General features: G+C 37.7%; 1 protein-coding gene across 1 annotated transcript; it reads right to left on the bottom strand.

Moving 5' to 3' along the window:
• Nucleotides 1–6,661, bottom strand: rgs4 (regulator of G protein signaling 4). Its single transcript, XM_061238025.1, has 5 exons — nt 6,532–6,661; nt 6,170–6,274; nt 4,854–4,915; nt 2,749–2,915; nt 1–2,047 (listed from the first exon to the last, which is right to left on the bottom strand). Exons 1-5 carry the CDS (start codon nt 6,573–6,575, stop codon nt 1,799–1,801), a joined length of 627 nt encoding a protein of 208 aa, XP_061094009.1. The 5' UTR covers nt 6,576–6,661; the 3' UTR covers nt 1–1,798.
• Between the last annotated feature and the right edge of the window lie 11,539 nt (nt 6,662–18,200).

Below are 18,200 nucleotides of genomic sequence, written 5' to 3'. Positions count from 1 at the left end.
TATGGCTTTTGATTTTATTGTAATATATCTCATACATAAAAGTACACAGCTCTAAAGAACAGGAATCAAGCTACAAACACATATCTTGATACCTTACATTAGGACTCACAAGTAGACGTTATAGAACTTACAAAAATATGAATGGCTTCCATCCTCAATACCAGTGAAGTGTACAACAGTGTATATATCCACAGATTTGAGGACTGTGCTGGATGCAGAGGAGGTACATGCAATGTTATATTCAGAACATTGAAAGGTTAACTTGCTTTTCAACAAATCCTCTGCAGTTTTAACATATTGTGTTGCATGCAAAAAGCACAGGTCACAAAAAAAAAATCTTGCTTTCCAGAGAACCAAACCAGATGTGAATGGAATCAACAGCCAGTTAAATTTGTAAATGAACTGTACTAAAATATTCCTGTGCTGTGTGGGCACAAAACTGAGGATATGAGGAACTTGTGGAGAGAAGGGAAAATGAGAGGTAGTTTCAGAGTAATGGTTAATAGCGTTCCTGCTGTGTTGGTCTTCATTTTAACATTGTTTTGACAACAAATGATTCTGTTGTAAGTAACAACACAACCTCAGTTCAACCCTGTTGACAATTTACAATAGTGTAGCTGAGCTATGTTCTGTAGTCACAAGCAGAGCAAAGCATACAGTACATAGCATAGTAAAAAATGTGAAAGTAACATTCTTCAGTCTCTTGTGTCAAATTATCAATGATTTAATTGTACTCTTTATTATTTGTTTGACTGCCAGCACAGCAGCTGGCAGGAAACGAGAAATAATGTCCAAACATCATTAATTATGTTTCATCATTGTTAGTTGCATATTATTGCTTCAATGGAATTGACCCTTAGTCTGTGGCTATATCTGAGCACGTTGAAGACTAGAACAGTAAATGTGATTATTTCAGTCCCGAATGGATGACTGACAGTAAGAATGTGGTATTAGACAATAAGAGTGGTGTAAAGGCCCATCCACACCAAGAACTATAACTATAGCTATAATGTTAACGATGAGAGCATTCGTACTGATGAACGATAACATTCCATAAATAGCTGCTCGGCTATGTCATCTTCCATTTTTAATGGATTCAGATGGATTGTGATTGGCTGTCAGTGTTTTATCATTCATGCAGCTGAAAGTGATTCATATGGTTTTGTTCATCCCTGTCGTTGTCATTATAGCTCTAGTGTGCACCCCACCATCCACTTGCGTTAGAACAATTTTTAAAACGATTTTCAATTCTCACAATAGTGCATGTCATTATTATGAGTGTTTCCTAGGATGGTTTTATTGTTAATTTTATTTGGCTATGTAAGCTGTTTATTGTTCTTACTTGAGCAGGAACGTGTTGTGTTTTGCGTTGTATAAAAACTTGTTTATAGATATAATCCATTGACAGATTAATCTACAAGGCCCAAGACCTTATCTTTGTTGTATTCTTAGCACTTGAAACTAAACTTCCCTCTAGGGTCTCTCTGCGTGCTTCTTGGTCACTGGTTACCTGGCATGCACTTTGTTGTACAGCACTCTGTATAAGAGTGTTTGCCAAATGCCCATACTGTAAAATTACATATTGATAGTTATTCTTTTAGTTATCGTTCTTGATGTGGACTTAACTCCTGTGGATTCTTCCAGAGATGTATCCATGTTTGAACTCTGAGGTATGTGGTGAAAAGGAATCTTTCTCTCCATTAAATGTGATTGACCATAAGGCTGCACTGACACTGCAATACACAGCTTTACCTATTTCTACTTTGTAGCAAGCAGCTCAGTATTAGCTCTGTTCCCTCTAAGCACACTGAGGCAGAGCCTGGCCAAACTCGGAAGTGTTCCTTCTCCCCCTCTTCTCCATACCACAAGGCATGCTGCTCACAGGCCGCGGCAGCATGTCCAGGAACAGCTTGGATTTTAGGAAGCGCTTGTAGGAGTCCTTCTCCATCAAGAGAAAGATCTTCCTTTGGGCCTCATCAAAGGAAGACAGACTGGGGTTCTCCAAGTTCTGCCTAGTCTCTTCCCTGGTGGCAGAGTCCAGGTTGACCTGAAAATTATTTCCAACAGCTGTGTCAGGTTAATCACCTGCATTTCAGTAGCAGAAAATGATCTAATTTTGAATGACATACCATGTTTACATTATGTTTAAACTGTTAAACTGGACACAATGAATCTGCACTAATGCGACACATACGTATGCGACCTGCTCTCTCACAATCAGCCAAAACAAATTATGAGTTTTATAGACCATTATATTTCTAATGATTCCTAATAATACCAAAATGATCACTCTACTCTAAATATCAAGTGACTTGCGTCCATTTTTCACCAAACCATGTTTTTCAGAAAAATTCAAAGTTTAGTCATATTTCGGCAATTACCCTAACAACGCAAAACTGTGGTCTGGTGCTGGCGACATTTATATCTTACATTTAAAAGCTTCAAAACTATACTTCTACAATGAATGTGATATTACAGATCATGAAAGCAAGTTAAATCAGATTAGACAAAGGTGGTACATCTGAAACTGGAGACAATACACTCGCGATCAAAAGCTTAAAAACAAACTATATTTTGGATATTATATCTGGATTTGGCATTACGACATGTAGATTATGAAAAACAAGTTATTCTTTTTTTACTAAAATAAGATGAAACCCCAAAACAAAAACAAACAATATTATGAAACTTGCCACAGCAACTTCTGACTGATTATGACAGGACGGGTCACATAATGTCAATGCATACCTCATTTGCAGATTCAGCTACAACATACTGCTCATAAATCTTGATTGCTTTGGTGGCCAGGTTTTCTCCAGAAGTGGTTTTCTTGTATTCCTGGCAGGCCATCCAGAACTCAATGTTCTCCTCACTAAATTCTGACTTGAGGAAGGTGACAAATGCTCTAAGACCATCTGAAAGATAAAATGACATGAAAAGCTGAGCTAACAATCCATACCCACACTCTATTGCATCTATACCATGTGTGCAGAATATGTGCACATTTTTTTTTAATCTCATGAAAATATCTATGGGGTAGATACCACAATACAGGAAGTCCCTTGGTTTGTATAACAATTCAAACATAGCCAGTTAAAGCTCAATGGATAGTCTGTTTTCTGTTTGTTAATATCAACCTCCTGCAATTCCTGACTCCACATAGTGAGGATTACAAAGACTATCGCCTCTGGATAATAACATGAATATTTTTGTGGAGAATAAGAATAAATGCCACCAGGTCATGTCTGACAGTAGTGGAACATGGAGGTCAGTGGTCAGTGTCTGAGGGACCTGGAGGTCATTGATCCTCAGAAGTACCCCAACTAAGCTGAAGCTTGAAAGAGTGCCAGAGTACAACGGCAGCTCCCCCTGGGACCAATCGAGCTGTCTGCAGACTTGCACTGCACATCCGGAGCATGAGAACACAACAGAACATGCCAAGCAAGTATAAACAAGAAGCGATCAAAAAGCAAGCCCTTTAAACTAAGACCCAACAATAAGGCAATTGATGGACTGGGGTAGCCACTAGAGAGATCTGCTTTGCTGAAATTTACTTGGGTAGCGTACTTTACTGCAATGAAATCTGCAGCAATACGGGTACAATATGTAGACATCCTTACACATGTGTAGGCGTACTCTCTGAAATATTGTTGGGTACTGGATGATATGTTTGATTAGTTAATTGTGAGATTTTAAAACATGAGTTTCATGCATCAAAGATGCTCTCAAATTGTGAATGATGTATCTCACATTCATGAAAGTATTAAGGAAGAAAATACCTTTTTTTTTAGCATGTAAAATGATTTTTTACAATGATGCATTTTGGAGACAAGGTATCAGAATCCTACATCAGAATAAAAAAATGTTGTATCAAACAGAAGGAAATTACACATGTTATAAATTTTATCAGTTGCATATGTGTAAGAATCACAAGCATAACTATTTGTGACCAGGGATTCAATCAATCAATCAATCAATCAATCTATCAATCAAATAATCGCAATACTCATTAAAATCTGAAATTGCATGCAAAAGCAGGCTTATCATTGCAAGCTAGATCAAAGGGCAATAATTTAAATCTTAATTTAAACCCAAAAGTGTTGCAATCCAATTTGTCTCTCTTTTATGAAGTCATTGAATTTGGTCTCAATCTCAAAGTGTAAAGCGTGTGGGGAAGAAACATGTTACACCAAGTTGTTATTATGATATGTGCTGTGCAATGCAAATATAAGTTGAGGGCACATTTAGTCTGCCTCACGTACATCATCCCACAAATACAAATTTACATATAAATCACACCTATAATGAATCCTCCAATTTTTAAGTGTTGACCAAAAAATGGATGGTAATGTTTTGATATTAAAAGTGTTTGCACAATGAACACAGTGATGTTAGGAAAAGTGGGAATTCAATTTGAGATATGAGGTTCAATCAGAGATTTCACTAACCTATCCTTTACATTGAATGATCTCCTGAAACAAATCCTAGGGGGTGTTGGGTTAATGAACAGGATCACTAGTCCGTATTTGCCAATGTTTTGACTTACTATAATGTTATTTATTTGAGTAGAGAGAAATCAATATTAAATTGAAAAATAAATGGGCTTATCTGTATGGCCTTCATGTTTCTTGTTTCTGACTTGTCTTGGAAATGTGTAAGTCTCTGGCTTTTCCCTTTATTTAATATCTCCCATCAATAAATATATCTAAGTTCATACAGTACTGATTGCCTGAGCAAAGTGCTCTTCATTCAGTTCAATCGTTTTGTCCTCTGATTAATAATGGAGAAAAATCTAATAAAATCATTCAGAGAAAAATCAATCATTGTATTATTGTGTGCATTCAGCCAATTACCGTCATTACTCAGCAGGGATTCCAAAGACTCCTTCCACGTTCTGACTTCCAGTGGAGTAATTCTAAAAAGAAAAATAGTTTTTTTGTTTCATTCAGCAATTTAGAGAAATCCATAATCTCAGAGTGACTTGGAGTCTTACCTTCAAACTAATAGAAATTGTCAATGTTGTATTCATATAAATAGCAGGATGTAGTACATTACTAATATGTGTACATTTAAAGGACTTTATATGTTTAGCAGTGTGTAAGTGTTGTACTGTACATCATGCAGTATGTGGAACTGAATGAGAAGCTGGAAAAGCACAGTACTTTAAAAATGATACTGTATTCTAAAAGTTATACATTGTTATCTTGTTCTTTCACAAGCTGTTGAACTATGGAATTACAGTTTTCTAGATTTGGTATCTGCAACGTGGAAAAGTGTTTTTTTGTGTGCAGTGTTATCTGCAGTCAACTCCTTTCCTTGTGTTTGTTATTGTAATGTGGATTCCAGAAGATTTTCATTATTGGCCTAAATACAGTCAAAATTAGGAGTATACCCTTGCTTGTCATGTAATAAAAAAACAACACACAGCAGAATCGTGCTGCAATCAAAAGGGAATTATACACCAATCAGCCACAACAGTAAAACCACCTGCTTTTTTCATGATTAAAAATTATATAAAATACTTGTCTTTAAACACTTAATATTTAATTATATGATGAGCAGATAATCATAAGTGATATGTAAATGAAAATGGAAATATTGTAAGCTCATTGGGGGGGGGGTCTTTATTATTTTTTAATTCTACAGGTCCTGGAGCGCCTGTTAAGATAGACATGAACACCGATACGTACCAAGATATTTAAAACAATACACTCGCCCTCCCTCCCAATGACTTTACATGTAAAAATTAAACTTTTGATTGCAATTCACTTATGATCATCTGCTTATATAAGTACACATATCACATAATTAAATATTGAGTATTTATAAACAGGTGTATCCAGTTTAGAGCATTTTTAATCATGAAAACTGGTTTAAGCAGGTGGTTTTAATGTTGTTTTTCTGTAATATACTGTGTGCAGTGTACAGTACAAATGCTGTAAATAAATCATAGTATTTTACTTTGTAAGTGGAAGCTTTAATATAATACAATAATGAAATTAATATATTTTAGAGCCATTTCTAACGCAAATATAAATTGAGATGAAATTGAAATATAGAAAAATTATGCCATTGTACTGTTCAGGCTTAACCTTGTGTGGTTAATTAGAGCAGAGAAAAGGATTTTGGGGGTATCTTTTTCTTTTGCTGATCTAAGCAGCACTCTCACCTCTTCACTGGTGGGGTCTTCTCCTTACTGTTAGCTGCCCTTTGATCAGGGTTTAAGTCTGGCTTCTGAAGCAGGAAACCAATCCGATGTTTCATGTCTTTTGCACTGAATGGAAAATATTTAGTTAAGAAACATGACTGCTAATATGAATTACCCTTTGTTTTATTGAAGTTTGCACTTTGTACTATATGTAAATTATATAAGTCAAATGTGATTCTATAGATACATAAAATATATATTCAACCCTCTCACTCAAGTGCTTATTCCCAACTGAATACACTGAGCAGAATATTTAACATTACACAAAGTTGCATATGTTTAAACCAAACGCCATCAAAATAGTGATAAATGAACTGTCATACCTTTTCAAGCATGTTGCTGGTAGAGCCGCAAGCCCCTTACACATTGTCACGTTCTGTTAATAACACAGATCCAGGAGAATGAAAATAAACCGTTGGCAAAGCACACTTGTCTGCTGTCTGCTGATAAGTTTTAGGGTTTTACTGTGGCCATCGTCTGCACATGTGTTTTTATAGTACTAGCAAGTTCAGAGAAAGGGCAGATTAGCCAATCCCGTCCTAGCTACTGAAACAATAGAGCACTGCCTCAAGCAATGAAAACTGCAGCCAGGGGATAACAAGACACACGCACGCACACACACAGACTCACACGCACAATTAAACTTGCACGCATACACACACACACATTTTCTTTTTTCAAGATGTAAGACTTTAACACATTATTTTGCCTGTGAATTGTGTTTAATTGTGTGAATGTAAATAAATAGATGAAAATGAAACAATCAGAGGGGAACAAACTGTCTAAACCAGAGTTGCTTCAACAAAAGACTGAAACTGCAATTACTAAAGCAGCCAGCCCTGCTATCTTCAGACATGTAAATATACTTCCATTATCAAAGGTGCAAATATGGTAATTACTTTTGAAATAAATTAAACATCTCCACTCCATTCTAAAATTGTACCCTCTAAAATTGTGTCCTAGATGTTGTAGAACACAAGAGTACTTGAATGACAAAGTGCCCTTTTGATTAGTTATCCATTTGGGCTAACTTTATTCAGCCCATTACAGTCTGAAGCATAGACTGTGTAGGTCTGAAGGTCTGTGAGACACGCACCCTCAATTTGTTACCCATAAAGAGACTGGGGACCAAACGATGTGCAGCTTGGACAACTGGATAAACTACAAAATCGTAGGTTTGGGAACGTTGCTAATAATTTGCTTTTCGGCTTCTGATCTTTTTGGAGTAGACACAAGCAAGACATTACAGATTTGAAACATTTGTTGGAGAAAATGTGGAAGCATGACTTGGAAACTCATATTGGAAATAGCATCAATCTGTCAATGCTGGGTAAAGCTAACATGACATTACCCTGTCAGCTTGATGAAGGTAACATTAGCTCATTGTAACTCCATACAGAGACATAATGAACTTGTAAAGAAAAACACACTTACTGTCAAGAATTATGGAATGTATAAAATTTTGTGGAGGACACGACATAGCTCTGCGATGGGCAGGATAAAACTACCATATCATTATACCAGGGCATGTTTATAGACTTTGACCATTTCTCTTTTTTTAGATAGTCAGTTAGCCGATCACTTATCTAATACACTGGTCACTATGGTACTGTCCGCTTCTGTGTTTCTGTAACTTTATTATTTTTCATAATAAAGTTACAGAAACACCGAAACCATGTCTGGTTTCCGTTTACATTAATTTTTTATTGCACTCGTCTTCCCCTGTGATGTCTGTGTCTTTATGTAGTTCTGAGCTTGAGCCTGCATGATTCACTATTTGGGTGTTTTCGGAATTTTCCGGTTTCCCACGATTCCTTCTCCGTCTCACTTTAATTCCCGCTTTCTCTCCATTCATGTTTGTAGATCATCTAATAATCCAGAGTAACATAGAATTTGTGCAGTACTAATTATATTAACACACTAATACGTTCGTTGAACTAACAAACTAACATTCACTAGTTTTGGGTATTTATAGCTTAATCATGTAACTAACATATTAACATTCTCCATATTTCTGCACCGCTCTATAGTTCCACCGCTCTGTTCTATCTCTGATTGTCTGCCATAATTCTGCAAAGTGTACACACCTGCACTCTAACTATCACCACATTCCATAAGTCTGTGCAATTGTCTACTTGTATTACATGTGTGTCTATGTGAATCCAGTCCCGTGTTTTCGTTCCTTCCTTGTTATTGTATGATTTCCCTTTCATGTGTCTCACCTGATGTTTATTTGTTAGACCACCCTCACTCCCATGTCCCTCCTAGATTGACTTATTCCCCTGTGTATTTATACCTATCCTTTTTCAGTTTCTCGTTGCTAGTTTGTCTTTCTGTGATTCCATTCCCTACTCCGGTTCTAGCTTCCCCGTACCTGTGCCCTGTTATCTGTTTAGTTCTGCTCCGTTCTGCTCTGTTCTGTTTTTGGATTTTTCTGGTCTTGATCTCTGCCTAGTTTTTTTTCAACTCTGCTTCGCATTTTTGAGTCTGCATTTGGTTCCACTGTCTCCGAACCCTGACAGGTACAAATGTGGTACGGTACACCGGTACTATGGTACAAATGAGATGCTTGACTGTTTGTTCTCTGTTTAAGGAAAATAAATTGCTGATGAAATATTAAAGGGAACATTAGTGGCTGTGCAAACTGAAGCAGCAGACGTGGCATTTGTTAGCCACTGTGTAATTGTGCTTAGGTAGGCTAAAATTATATTACTGATGGTTCATTTATAGAGATGTCTCTTTAGTGCACCTACTATAGCGAGGCTTGATTTCATAGTTTAGAAATAAAAATAGATAGAGAAGACAACAATTAAAATACCAAACACAAACAGCTTTGTCCATAAATACTCCCTCCCTCAAGGCACAGTTTTATCAAGGGCCCATTGAAGTCAGCTGACAGTAAGCAGGTGATTACCAATCAGCATTAGGAGTACGTGCCTGCTGGTAAGGCTACAGGCCTTAGGAGACCGCAGGATGTTCTGACAGCAGCAGGAGGAGCATACCACATCCTTTCCCCCTACTAGACCTGCTTGTCCTCCATTCCTCCAAGCATTAAGCCTTTTCAGTACAAACAGGAAGAGCTGCAATTTGTACAGCTGCAGGTGGTCTCAAGAGAAAAGGGGATCCTAGGGGCCCAGGGAGCTTCAAACAAATAAGATGGCAAGGGGTGTTTGTGCAAAGAAAGGGGGTTTTCAATAGTGATCATACTCCTGAAACGTGAATCATTTTTATCTGCCTCATAGGCCTATGTTTGCTGACTGTTATTAGGTGAAAAACAAGTATGCCTCAATTAGTCTATCAAGATAAAAGTAAGAAATTGACAAATAAAGTCAGTGCTGTATAATTAATTAGCTCATGTTGCACTGTAATACAACCCAACATATAAATTACAGTAATAATAGTAAACATTTATACTGTGCTTTCTATTGGGAAGTAGCTGTCTCCACTATCAACTGGTGGATTAAAAAAATAATAATACCAAACTGACTTGTCTCATATAATAAAGCCTAACAATGTTGTAATAATTGTAAGTCATTATATATTTTTTCAGAAATCTATTGAAAAAAATGCTGTTCCCAATTTTTACACCCAATGAAAAATACACACTGCTTGAATCTATGAAGTGAGCCTGCATGTAGCCACACCGCCTTTTTTAGGCTGGAAATTAGGCTGCCTTGCTAGCTTTTAGCATTTTGACTTGTCTGCATGTCACACCCAAACACCCAAGTTTTCATATTAGACAAAATAAATGGATTTCATAATAGTTGACATGCTTGTCAACCATGTGCTTGCTAAAACCTTTGTTTTGTGACCAAAAATTAGCCAGAATTGTCACAACCAAAACAGTCACAACCAAAGGAAATGGTATTGTTTTGATAGGACTGTTCGCACAATAATAAATAACAGTGGCAGTTGGGGAGCTGAAAATTGGTGTGGCTCAAAACTATTAATTTATCAGAACCAGTTTTCTTTACTAATTTTCTTTACTTTCACTAATGTGCTAATGATTGCACTAATCAATGACAAGCGCTCACAGCTTCTGCACATCGTGTTATGGGGATTGAGTGATAAATTCAACATATGCCTTACAAATCCCTCTTAATCACTAAGTGGTCTACACTTAACAAAAAAGATACACAACATTGTTATCTACCATATTGTCTTTCAGCATAACCAGCTGTAAAAAATCCTGATCCTTTCATGACCTGACTTCATATCACCATTTGCTGACAGCCCTTACCTCTGCTACCACATCAGCTAAAACCTAAACCTAGAATCAGTGCATATGTGTCCAATTCACATAAACACTTTACCACCTTACCCCCTCATCCCTCTCACTCTCTCACATCCCCTTCTCATAGGAGTCCCACAGGGCTCTGTACTGGGGCCTCTGCTGTTTTCACTTCACAAAATCTCTTGGCTCAGTAATTACATCACATAGCTTCTCATATCACTGTTATGCTGATGATACTCAACTTGTCCTATCTTTCCCTCCCTCTGCCAAACAGGTCAATGAGAAAATATCTGTCTGCCTGGCCGACACCACATGGATGGCCAGGTATCACATGAAGCTCAACCTCAACAAGACAGAGCTGCTCTTCATCCCTCACAGAGCCTCCCTACTACAAGAACTGTCAGTCAGCATTTATGTTTCAACATTCTTGTCCCAACTGTGGAGCTTCTCTACCCTAGCCCCCCAGTGGTGGAACAACCTCACCATCCCCATAAGAACTGTTCACTCGCTGCCCATTTTCCGCCACAGTCTGAAGACTCATCTCTTCCACTGTCCACAAATCTATTTTCACTTGTTTTTCACCTGTCTATCTTTAAGCCCCTTGTATTTTATACTTTGTATTTTATTAATAAATCTCAGAATCAGACTTATTTTTTAGACTTATAAGTCTTCTGCTGCTGTAGCCTATCTACATAGTGGTTTGACGTGATGTGTATTCAGAGGTGCTGTTCTGTATACAACTGTTGTACTGCGTGGTTATTTGTGCTACTGTCAGCTTCCTGTCAGCTTCGACCAGTCTGGCCCTTCTCCTCTGACCTTTCTCATTAACAACGCATTTCTGTCCAAGAACTGCTGCTCACTGGAATTTGTTTTTTCGCACCATTCTCTGCAAACTTTAGAGACTGTTGTGCGTGAAAATCCCAGGAGATCAGCAGTTTCTGAGATACTCAAACTACCCTGTGTGGCACCAACAATCATTCCACAGTCAAAGTCACTTAGATCTAATTTTTTCACTATTTGGTCTAAAAAACAGCTGGACCTCTTGACCACATCTGCCTGCTTTTATGCATTTAGTTTCTGCTACATGATTGGCTGATTAAATATTTGCATTAATAAGCTGGTGTATAGGTCTACCTAAAGTGAGTGTTTCAGTTAATGCCTGTCTAGCTAGTTACCTGCACTACATTTAAGAGGGGTTTGGCCTGATAGTTCTAATGTAATTATGGCAGAAAACTATTTGCAGCAAGCATCTATTTTTATTTCATGAAAATATCCCCGCTCAGTTAAAAGAAAACTGGAGGCAATTAATGTAAAAAGGTTGCTAAATCCATTCCACCGAAAAAGGTGATAAAAGTAAATCAAAGCATCTATCACATCTGACAGTCTGCTTACATGTACACTATACTGGAGCAGTTTTACTGTATAGGTTACTAAAAGTTATGAATCCCAGAGTGATACTCCAAACTCTCGGAATCTCAAAAAGAGTTTGAGTCATTGTTTGAATGAAAATTAGTGGATCATATTTCTGTGTGTGGAACCTCTTTTGGAGATTTTAATGCTACAGACATTTTTTCTCCTGCACCATACAAGAGGACGCATCTTTGAACAATACAGTACCTTACCAAATTGTTGGCTAATCATTGAGCAACTGTTGCAACACAATATGCTAATCAGTAAATTGCCCTGCTGACCTTAAATCATTAACCCTCACAGAATGCCAGTCATAGCCCCTTTTCCATTAACTCTTTACACTTTGCCCCACGGAGGGCAATTTCCACCTATTTTGTACTAGTCTTAAAAGTGTCAATATCTCAAAAACTATTTACTGCACATACATGGTTGAAAACTAAATCAAAGAAGAAGCTTGTACCATTCAGCAATTTGAGACAAAAAAATGAAGTCATTGTATGTACATACAGTTTACACAAAAGATACAATAAAATACAAAACAATTACAAAATGCCTTATGTTTTTATGGTTTAGCACTGACTATCTCAATTTCTAAGTGAAGGACCAACCCAGTACTACTTCATATTTCTGCACAAACTTGATGTAAAATTGTGTACAACATTTGCCAAAAATATGAACAGGCATTCAAATTCAAAAGATGAGTTTTCCCAAAAATGCACCCAGATGTCCTCAAGTGTCCCAAATCTCTTCAAATACAAAACATATTTTTGTCCAGATGCATGAATGATCAGAAAAGCCTATTTCTTCCAGTGTCCAAAAAGCTCTCTCTAAAAATGCTTTCTAACCGACCTGCATCACATTTATAATGGAACTTTAAATAAAAACAAAGTGGTTAACTAGAGCCCTGTTTGCCCCATTAGCCAGTACTATTACAGGTTTATCTGTAGCAAGTCCAAATCATGTAATTCAATATGTTTATTCTGCTGTGCAAACGCAGCATATAGTCCCGGCAAATATATAGTTTTCTCAAAAATGGTATTATAGAACTCTACATAGATGTAAGCCACACCCCCATTCCAAGGGTTTTCAATTATTCATGCTCTCCAGCACCAAATACTGATCATTAATTGATTGACAGCTTGAGTGTACTGTAAAGTGTTGTTAAGAGGGTGCCATCTCGTTGGTGGTTGTTCCTAAGTAACCCTGCCCAGCATTATTATGAGTGGTGACATCAACCATATCTCACTGAGAGTAAGGGCCGGTATTAATCAATGCTTCTGAGTGAGGCTGAAGAAAGTGCTGTCAAACATATTGCAAGATATTATTCATTCACACCGGGTCTGGGACAGTCTGAATGGAGCTTCCAAGTTTCTTACCTCTGCACTGGTTTTCTGGAACACTTAATTGGCACCATAAAACTGCTTCCCCTGTGTGTGTGTGTGTGTGTGTGTGTGTGAGTGCGCACGTACGTATGTGCCTGTGTGCACGCATCTTGTCAGTAACTGGCGCCAGGATCTTCTGAGTTTGGCTGATTTATTGCAATCCTCAAAAGGGCAATGTAGTTTTATTTTTTTTTGGAATAGACAATTAAGCAAGCTCAAGTCGCCATGCTGCAGATTGGATCCAAAAATATAAAAATAAATTATGGGTCACCCACGTAATCACAGTTTCCGAATTGAAAAATGAACTGTCAGGGTATTGGGATATACATGACTCCTGACGGTGAGACAGCAGTTTAACAACAACGTAGGCCTGTTAACCTTACAGAACTCATACATGTTCAATTCATATATCACTTCATATTACAACCTGTTCTGTGTTGCAGTGACTATCATACAGCCATGATGCATAAAACATTTAATGTGTTTTTCTTGGATAATTAAAAAAAGACAGTAGGTAGGTCTGCAGCAGGTTAGAACTGAAGCCCAAGCAAGCTACTGCAACTAGAGGTACAATAAGCTGGCTGAGCAAAACACCATGGTTCCTAAGGGAACTAATTACTCTCTTGTTGTTTTTCAAGAGCGTATGTCATCGTCTTGAAAAACAGCAGCGTATAAAACCAACATTTCATCTTTCCTTCATTATTATCTGATTCTATAAAAGAACCCTATCTTGTTAAAGGGTTATTTGTGTGCGAATTATCACACTTCGCACCTATGACAGTGTGTTACATAAACAACTAAAAAGGGTTTCCCTATGGACTGAAGCTAAATAATCTGAACCATTTTTTTCTAAGAGTATAGTCTAGAAAGTACAATATTAAATGAGAACGAGGAAAGGGTTTAAAAAATTAATGTGCAGTATATGTAATCATTGAGAAAATATGATGATATATTTAATAAGGTTCCCATGCTTTTCATTATTGCAACTCCGCCATCCATTCGTAAGTGATGTCATAATACTGATAATATTGCATGTTCACGGTTTAGTGAATATAAATGGAATGCATAATATAAGTAATCACTTTTGTGGCCGTTCACATTAAGATCAGATTGTTTACTGTAACATTTAGAGCCAGACATGAAATATGAATTATCCCTGCAAGCATTTGAAATAAATGTCTTGATGCATTTGTGTATCCATGTGGCCTAGCTCAAATTGAATAATGTTTAACTAAACTCATTGCTAATAAAATGGACAGTGATTCAATGTGGAGCAAGCACTGGCAACACAGCCATTAAAGAAAAACTTTCTGTCAGCCGGTTTCATGTCTCTTCACTGGCTGGTTGGGATTCTCAGATTTCTGATGTAATTAACAGTCTATAAGGAGGACCCATGGCTCCAGCTTATTTTGGGGTAACTTAAATAAACTTTCATAGCAATGAGCAGTGTCAGTCTCAATTGGGGGGGAAGTAGAACTCATAACACTCGCAACCTAGTATTATCTCCCCATGATAATTAAATACATTTGTATATTTTAAAGAAACAACTGCATATTTAAATTATCAAAACACAAAAGATTTTCTAACTCAATGAAATTTTAACCAATTTTAATTTTATTCCTAATCAATCTTTTAGAAACCAGAGGATTCATTAGATAGGTAAGATGAGGTACATGACTGACTCCAAAATAGGCATGAATCTCCTGCAAATGGAGAAGCAAAGTGGTAGCACACAGCCTCTGAACAAAGGTTTCCTCAATTAGAAATGAAGCATGTTAGTGCAGCCTTTTATAAGCTTTACAAGCCAATGTTTTTAAAATGCTAATTTCCCAAGAAACAGTGGAAAGCAAAATGTGTATTGTTCATGGTCTTGTTAGTAATTTTTTTTTGTAAGTTGTCCCTGAAAAATAAATAAATACATAAGTGAAGTGAAGGCACAACATGGAGCTACGTGCTGTGTAGCACTGATGCAGATGGCTATCAGACCAGATGGCACTGAGTGACAGGCTTTCTTTGCTTTCATCTGACAGAGAGTGTTCTGGAGCTAGCAGTCCTGCACCCAATCAAATCCACCTCTGCCATACCTGTCCATTCCAGGCTATGCAGAAGGTCATGTGTCTTGCATCACAAAATGAAAGTGCAGCTTGCGCCATCAGGAAAGGTTGCCAGGGCTTAAAGGCCTGAGTGCGTCACAGAGTGAGGTGAGGTTTGCAAGTTTGCAAGTTAATTAAAATATCTCATAGACTTTTATGTCTTTTGGTAGTTTTTTCAAAGGCCTGATAAATTTGCTTTGTGCTCTACATTTTTAACTCCAAGCTGCAACACTACAGTATGTTCTTGTTGTTTTCTTTTTGGTTTTTGCCTTTTTTAACTAAAATGGCATATTATAATTCATTATACATATATAATGTATAATGAATTATAATCATACTCTACGAATTATTATCAAAGTCGATTCTGATTGGATGCTAGGTGGTGATTATTTTCGTATACTCGCTGAACGTTTGGCAGGTAGTACCGGTCAAGCTTAATCACTGTTTTAAATTCATGCTGCCTGCAATTTGCTGCAACATAAGGAGAGACCAAAGGCCATCAGTGTGATACGAGTTAAAAGGTTTTTTTTATTATTGACCACAACTTTGTCATGCCAATAAAACGACTTGTGAATTGGTTTTGTGAAATACAGTGATGTTACATCGAAATATTAATAACCGTAAGCGCTCTAATGTTTTGCTAGTTTGCTAGCTAATGTTACTATGTGACGTTCTGAAATGCTTGTTTGTAAACTGATAACTCTTTATTATCTTTTCCTAGCTATCACCAGCACAAAAGAGAGAAGCTGGCTATGTTGACTAAACTGTGTGATACAGTTGTGTAATGTGTAGCCCAAGATGATAATGGCGTTTAAAAACATTTCTGTGGAAATTGCACACAGGCAGTTACAGAAATGCCTTGTTAATGAGAGACGTCTGAGGAGAATGGCCAGACTGGTCAAAGCTGACAGGAAGGTGACAGTAACACAAATAACCACACTTTACCACAGTGGTATGCAGAAGAGCATCTCTGAACACACAATGCATCATAACTCTAAGTGGATAGGCTACAGCAATAGAAGTCTAATAAATACCTAATAAAGTGCTCACTGAGTGTATGTAACCATAGGAACATGCTGAAACTGTAGCCACCTTATTGGCCTGAAGTAGTTAGTGGCAGCAGAAAAGTTTTATTTTGAGTGTGAATTGGTCAAAAATATGTATGACCCCTCTTTGGTAAAAGACCTGGATATAAGCTTCACGGACTGCATCAGTTTGAACCGGTGAATCTTTGCACCCCTACTTCTTGGTCAAATAATGAGGTTGTCCCCATTGGTAAGTATACTGAGTGCTCTAATTAAGTTACTAATCACTCTTGCTCCTGGGTGTTTTTATTTCCAGGGAAACAGACAATAGTAGGGATGTGCTGTTTTCTGTCATAGCATTCTTACCGCTGCTGCAATACATCTTGAGTTGACGATCACAAAAGCAAGATAGGGAAAGGTCAGCCTCATTGAGGGTAATAGCGTAAACAAACACTGAAAGCTCTCGATAAAAAAACAAGAAACTATCATCATTGTACAGTTTAATATATATAATTTGTTTACTTTTGTAGTTGGCTTGTTATTATTATTTCAAAGACAGAAGCCATTCCGGACAAGTGAACAGCACCCTCTGGTTAATTAAATATAATATTGAATATATTACATCACATTAATGGCATTTGGCAGATGCTCTTATCCAGAGTGACGTACAGTTGATTAGACTAAGCAGGAGACAATCCTCCCCTGGAGCAATGCAGGGTTAAGGGCCTTGCTCAAGGGCCCAACGGCTGTGCAGATTTTATTGTGGCTACACCGGGAATCGAACCACCGACCTTGCAGGACCCAGTCATTTACCTTAACCACTACGCTACAGGCCGCCCCTTAGTGTGTATTGCAGGGATGTATAATTCCAGTCCAGCTAGGTGGTTCAACTCAAGGGAGCTGTGGACTACAATAATTTCTTCTAGTATTTTTCCATGGTCCATGGGTCTTGCATCCCTTTTTGCAAATCTATAAATACTCACCACTGAGGCACTGTTACTACCTGTCGTTTATTATTACTTTTTTTGAAGAAATTAAATGAAAAAATAATAAAATAATGGTTGACTGGGTTTCTGTTGGGTCAGATTTGCTGCTATTTGCTGTGATAATGCACACCTGAGACGACGATCATAAATGGCAATGTGGATAAAGGTCAGCCTCAGTATTTGTGAAAATCGATTTAGAAACACACAGTGGGACTGCCACACACAATGGGATTAGCTTAATCTGAAGCAACATGTTTCAAAATCATATCCACATCCCATGCTTATCGCATTTCTTTGTAATTTATCCTATCCCAACGGTCGGGAACCCTAGTCCTGGAGAGCCGCAGGGTGTGCTGATTTTTGTTTTCACCGTGAAATCAACAATCTGTTCTGACCCAAGAAACAAGGTATGATGAGACAATCGTCTAATCAACTGCTGTCATTGATTAATTAAGTGCTGAGTAACAACAAAAATCAGCACACCCTGTGGTTGTCCTGGACCATGGTTTCTGACCCCTGCCCTCCCCTTACCAAGCCTAGTGAAATAGAAATATTTTTGCTTACATCTTAAAACTAAGTAAAACATTTTGTTTATTATATTTTTACACCGGCAGCACGGATGGTGCAGTGGGTAGCACTGCTGCCTCACAGCAAGGAGGTCCTGGGTTCGAATCCCCGTCGGCCGGGGCCTCTCTGTGTGGAGTTTGCATGTTCTCCCCGTCTCTGCGTGGGTTTCCTCCGGGTACTCCGGTTTCCTCCCACAGTCCAAAGACATGCAGGTTAGGCTGATTGGAGAGTCTAAATTGCCCATAGGAATGAGTGTGTGAATGGTGTGTGTGCCCTGTGATGGACTGGCGACCTG

The sequence above is a fragment of the Conger conger genome, chromosome 4 (genome assembly GCF_963514075.1).
Source record: "Conger conger chromosome 4, fConCon1.1, whole genome shotgun sequence".
NCBI classification, from domain to species: Eukaryota; Metazoa; Chordata; class Actinopteri; order Anguilliformes; family Congridae; genus Conger; species Conger conger.
This window is presented reverse-complemented; position numbering and strand designations above follow the sequence as displayed.

Bases quoted from the DNA above. Each gene is read 5' to 3' on its own strand.
- rgs4 (XM_061238025.1), bottom strand. From the start codon at position 6,575: ATGTGTAAGGGGCTTGCGGCTCTACCAGCAACATGCTTGAAAAG. The intron at 6,275-6,531 runs GTATGACAGTTC...TTTTCCATTCAG, and splicing joins CCAGCAACATGCTTGAAAAG to TGCAAAAGACATGAAACATC. The intron at 4,916-6,169 runs GTGAGAGTGCTG...TTTTCTTTTTAG, and splicing joins AAGACCCCACCAGTGAAGAG to AATTACTCCACTGGAAGTCA.